Genomic DNA, 5,752 nt, shown 5'->3' with positions numbered 1-5,752 from the left:
AATTCAAGGGGACTTGAATAAATAACATGTATGGCACCACTTCCCTCTATTACTGTGCCTAGTTCTCCTATTGTAAAACTCAAAAATGTGACATTTCTTGTGTATACAAAGTTACCAATGTAGTTCTTTAAAAAGGCAAATACATACAATCAAACATAATAGAGGCTACAATAATGTGTACAATATGCTCTATACAAAATAAAGAATTAGACTTTGAGCACAAGCAAAAATTCGAGGTTAAATTAACAAACTCCTTAAATCAATAACTGGTCCCTTTGATCTTAGCAAGCACCTTTGCCTTGTGTGGTTTGTTTGTTTGTTTTAGATTACTAAAAGCTTCTTTTTGTATATAATAATCTCAAGAGAAAAATCTTCACCTGCAAATATAAGGTAGAATTTGTTTTCACAGCTATAGGCTGTAGCATTGATTTCTCCAAGTATCAATGGAGAACAGAAAATATGTACACCGCTGCTAATTCCAGATCCTAAGAAAACTGTCCCATGAGCCTGTTGCCACAGCCATGCCATCATCAGTTACACCTAGACAGCTGACACGGTTGTCATGACCAGCAAGGACGCCTAAAAAAAGAGAAAGGTTGAGTAAAACGTGTGTACAGTTTTAGAATTAAACAATTGTTTAACTAAGAGCTCTCTAGAACAATACTTAAAAACTAAAAAGGCTTTTCTGAGGGGAGGAAATGGAGGATCAGGAGTAAGCTGAACACATACTTAAAATTCTTAAGATGAGTACCAGTTTATGTTTTAATTTTTGAAAAGTTATTTTATATTTAAATTTGGTTACATCTAGGAAAACATGTGAATATTATTGTCCATCTCTAATAAATTCATTCTATATCATGGTCCAAATTTTGCTACTGAGCTATGCTATTTTCTCTAAGACTACAACAAAAATTTATGTAACGTTCAATGAAATAATATTTTACTAAAAGAACCACAGAAAAACGTAAGAATGAACTTGCCTTCTATCATCCCTTCCAAAAACACCAACTTAATTTATTTACTTTCTTCTTCTATCAAACACTGGACTAACTGTGACAGATAAATCATGGCTAGTTGTAATTTTCTGAAACCTTCAAACACATCTGATTTTAGTTTATTTTACAAACTAAAGTTAAACTCAGGAGCTCTGGTGGTGTAGTGCCTAAGGCATTTGACTGCTAACCAGAAGGCTGGCAATTCAAACCCACCAGCCACTCTTCAGAAGGAAGACTGGGCAATCTACTTCTATAGAGATACCATACCTCAGAAACCCAAGGAGGGGTTGTTAATGAGTCGGATATGACTCCACGGCAGTGAGTTTGGTTTTTTGGTTTGGTAAAGTTAACTCACTTAAATCTGATCACCACACAGAGAATAAAATGAAATATTACCAAATATTTGGGAATAAATGTAAAAATTACAAGAAAAATTGTTACCGTTTATAGGTGCCATTGAATTTATTTTGAGTCAGAGACTCCATTTGACAAGAGTATAAAATAGAACACATCAAATTCCAAAGAATTTTTTCCTCAATATTGTGTTTGACTTAGAATTCTCTCTCTATAATTAAGCATATCACTGTCATTCAGTATCAGGAACAGGAGATCACCCTGTCTATCCATTAATATTCTCTATAGTACCTCCAGTATAATAGTTTCACGCAATGGGTAAATTTCCCACTACAGAGTGAAATAACAAAAACTGACTACTATGGCTAAATATTCTGAGTTACATTGGAGAGGAAAATCAATTAGCAATTCATGAATCAAGTTCAACTATGAGGTGAAAGTTCCAGTTGTGTGACCTTGAAATCAGATGTAAGCAAAGCAAAACTAAAGTCATGCACACAGAAGACAAACACACTTTAATTCTGTTACAGATACTTCTTGGTTCAATTTAGGCAAAGCATGTAATATCTTCAAAAAGTAATTGGCTTTTTCAAGTGGCCAACAAACATATGAAGAAATGCTCACAATCATTAGCTATTAGAGAGATGCAAATCAAAACAACAATGAGATACCATCTTTCTCCAGCACTAGTAGCAAAGTTCAACAAGACAGAAAATAACAAATGCTGGCGAGGTTGTGGAGAGATTGGGACTCTCATACACTGTTGGTGGGACTGTAAAACGCTACAATCATTGTGGAAAGCAGTATGGCGATTCCTTCAAAAGTTGGAACTAGAAATACCATTTGACCCAGCTATTCCATTACTAGATACATATCCTAAAGAAGTGAGAGTCATGACAAGAACAGATATATGCACACCCATGTTCATTGCAGCACTATTTACAACAGCCAAAAGATGGAAACAACCTAAGTGTCCATCAACTGAGGAATGGATATCCAAACTATGGTACATACACACTAATGGAATACTATGCAATGCTAAAGAATAATATAGAATCTGCAAAACACTGCATAACATGGATGAACTTGGAGAACATTATGCTGAGTGAAATAAGTCAATCACAACAGGACAAATTTTGTATTAGTCCATTATTGTAAAAGTCAAGGAAACGTTTATCTATGGAAGGACACTTTCTTTGTTGGTTACCAGGAGTGGGAGGGGAGGGGAGGGAACACTGTTAGACAGATAGAAGTTTTGATTTGGGTGAAGAGAAGGGCAATGTACCAAATGTGAGTGATCAATATAGTGACAATGAGGAAGAGAAAGACATAGAGAGGTACGTGGGAAATATAGACAATAAAGATGAACCCTTTTGCACATATAATATGGCGTTGTCAGTGAAGGCAAACATGGGTATATGGGTGGATAGATGGGTGGACAGGCTGAACTATTAGGTATGTCTATGAAGAACATGTATAGTGTTGGCAGACAATGGTCCTACAACTTTATGTGTATGATCTGAATTCCCAGTTGTATAGTGGAGCTGACAAGGGGCAAGGTTATAGTCACTGCTTGGTCACAGCCAGCTACCCAGAGGGACTGAGTTGTTGAACCTGTGGGCTTAGGACCATAGTTGCAGAGGACATCAAGCTCAATTGGCATAACATACTACATAAAACATTGTTCCACCTCCTACTGTGGTGAGTAGTGACTGGGATCTTAAAAGCTTGCAAGCTGCCATCTAGATGCAACGATGGGTCTCTCCTTGTCCAGAGCAAAGAAGAATGAACAAAACCAAAAATTCATGGAAACAATTAGTCCTAGCAACTGATACACCATCTGATCTGCAGCCTATATGACTATGAGACCAGAAGAACTAGATGGTGCCTGGCTACTAGTGTCAACCACTTGGAAGAGGATCTATGTAAGAGGTCCTGGATAGAGAGGGAGAACAATGTGAAACAAAACTCAAAATCATTTGGGGAAAAAAAAAGGGGGGGGGGGCAGGTTTGCTGGTCTGACAGAGCCTGGTGGAACCACTGAGACTATGGCCCCTAGCTGCCCTTCAGGTCTGGAATTGAACCCACCTCTCTGGCTTCCAACCAAACAATAGACAGGCATATGAGTTGAATATCTGCCTGGGGTAGATACACTCCTTGGAGAGAACAAGCATGGGAGAAAAAGGGGCTGCTTATACACAGAGAGAAAGCTGAGGGGGCAGGAGTACATGGAGGGATGGACACAGGGAAGAGGTAACTATTGGGAGGAAGTGGGAGGGGAGATGTTGCACTGTGGTAAATTGTGATCAATGTCATGAGACAAAGTGTATGTGAACTGCTGTATGGAAGGTGTGTTTGCTCTGTAAATTTCCACCCAAATCACAATAAATAAATAAATAAATAATTGGCTTTGGACAATGGAGTTAACTCCAAAAATCAACCCGTACAAAACTAAAGATTTCTCCAGTTTCTTCAGAGAGGTTGTAGAAAATAACCCCTGGGAACTCTGCTAATGCCTCCATGCAGAAACCCAACAACTGTGCAGGGATCTAAATGGCCACAAACCCACAAGAACAGAGAGAATATGAGGGCAGGTGATGGCAACAAAAGTTCATGAGCTGGATGGTGGTAACTGCGTTAGTGGATTCCAAAATGCTAAATTCAAAGCTGGTGAAATGGTAAGCAAGAAACAAAATTATAAGGCAGAACTCCCAAGCGAGTCAGATACTAATGGAACTAGGTTTCTCTGAAACCAGGTGAGGGCAAAGTAGGGCTAAAACAAGGCTGTAGTAGAAAGTGATTACAATCAGAATACCCTGCGCCATGGTGTAAGTCTAGAGATTTTTTGCTGCAGCAAGGAAAACAGTCTCTTGACTGGAGGGGGGAGGAATGGACATAGTTGAAATTGGTAAAACGGCTGAAATGGAGAACAAAGTTTACTTGCTAACTGTTATGCTCCCTACCCCTACCTTCCTCCTAAAATCAGCCCCTGAACTCTGGCAGCCAGCTTATGCACTGCAGGTAGGAAGATGGAAAGTTCATCTTAGGGGTATATGACTAGTCCAAGGGAAAAAGATCTTAAGATACACAAGGGATTCTCCAATAAAAGCCAGACCAGATCATCCTTCAGTGAGGCCTACAGTCAATACACCAGGCCTACAACATGTGCAGAAAGATTTTAAACCTCTTTAGTGCTTTACTTTTAAATTAATAAATAGCTAAGAGTTATAGACTTTTGAAAAAATACTCCAGAAATAAAGATTGAGGACAAAGTAAGTAATAGCAAAGGGGGGGGGGAGCAACTTGTAAGATATAATAGGGTGCTGGAAGAAGAAAACTTTTTTTCTTTTTTTTTAAATTATCATAAATAACCTCAGGGGGGGGAAAAAAAAGGCTGCATTCATGAAAAAAGAATGGTGCCATAGAAAAATGGAGACCACAATACTCTCATTGCCGTCAAGTCAGATCCGATTCATAATGACCTTTCCTTGGATTTCCGAGGGATTCAACACTATGGAAGGAGATTGCCCAATCTTACTTCTGAGAAGTGGCTGGTGGGTTTGAACCACCAGCCTTTTGGTTAGCAGTCTACCAGAGCTCCTCAAGACCACAATAGCTCTCAAAAGATGTAGTAAAATGAAAAACCAATACTTAACAGAAGGGTTGAAAGAAAAGGTGAAAATTCCTCCCAGAATTTAAACCAACAAAAAAAAAAGAGAGAGGAGAATAGAAGAAAATATATTAACAAAGTCAGAGAACCAGTTCAGGAGGTCCAAGATAAAAGATAAAAGTAATAGTTCTAGAAAGGGAACAATAAAAATGGCAAGAAAAAATTAGCAAAGAAGTAAGCCCCCCATCCTTGGAAGGATGGACAATCTACTTCCATAGTGATACTGCCTCAGAAACCCAAGGAGAGGTCGCTATGAGTCGGGTCCAACTCAAAAGCAAAAAACAACAACTGCAGGGTATGAGTTTCAAGATTGAAAGGGCCCACTGAATACCTAGCATAATCAATGAAGTATCACATCATCACAACTGGCAGAAAGTTTGAGGATGAATTAGTGAGAAGCACATAAAAAACAAGAAAGTAAACCAAACAATTCATTTAACTCCAGAGAAAATATTTTTTAAGAAGCTGTATAGCAGAAAAAGTAAAGTATACCTCATGGCTCATTAGTAAATACTATTTATATAAACAGTGAGTGTTGTTCTAAACAAAAATAATATACATCTGTATGGAAAAAGACCTTCCCTTGTTACCCTCCCGAGAGGGACCGGGTCTCTGGAAGCAAGGTAAGCACGGGCGGGCTTGTGCTTACTCACTGATCTGCACTGAACACCTTCCCTTGTTACCCTCCCGAGAGGGACCGGGTCTCCGGGAGCAAGGTAAGCACGGGCGGGCT

General features: G+C 38.8%; 1 protein-coding gene across 1 annotated transcript in view; it reads right to left on the bottom strand.

Annotated features, from left to right (window-relative positions):
- Window positions 1-472: 472 nt before the first annotated feature.
- The window catches only part of GNB4 (G protein subunit beta 4), a 23,131-nt gene continuing 17,851 nt past the window's right edge, over window positions 473-5,752 (bottom strand). Inside the window, exon 8 of the mRNA XM_007948275.2 lies at window positions 473-579. Within this exon, the coding sequence (XP_007946466.2) occupies window positions 473-579 (107 nt within the window). The remainder of the gene's footprint in view (window positions 580-5,752) is intronic.

Source organism: Orycteropus afer, unplaced genomic scaffold (assembly GCF_000298275.1).
Source record: "Orycteropus afer afer isolate SDZICR_OR568_19922 unplaced genomic scaffold, OryAfe1.0 scaffold00210, whole genome shotgun sequence".
Taxonomy (NCBI): Eukaryota; Metazoa; Chordata; class Mammalia; order Tubulidentata; family Orycteropodidae; genus Orycteropus; species Orycteropus afer.
Note: the sequence above shows the minus strand (reverse complement) of the source record. Positions and strands in the feature narration are given on the sequence as shown.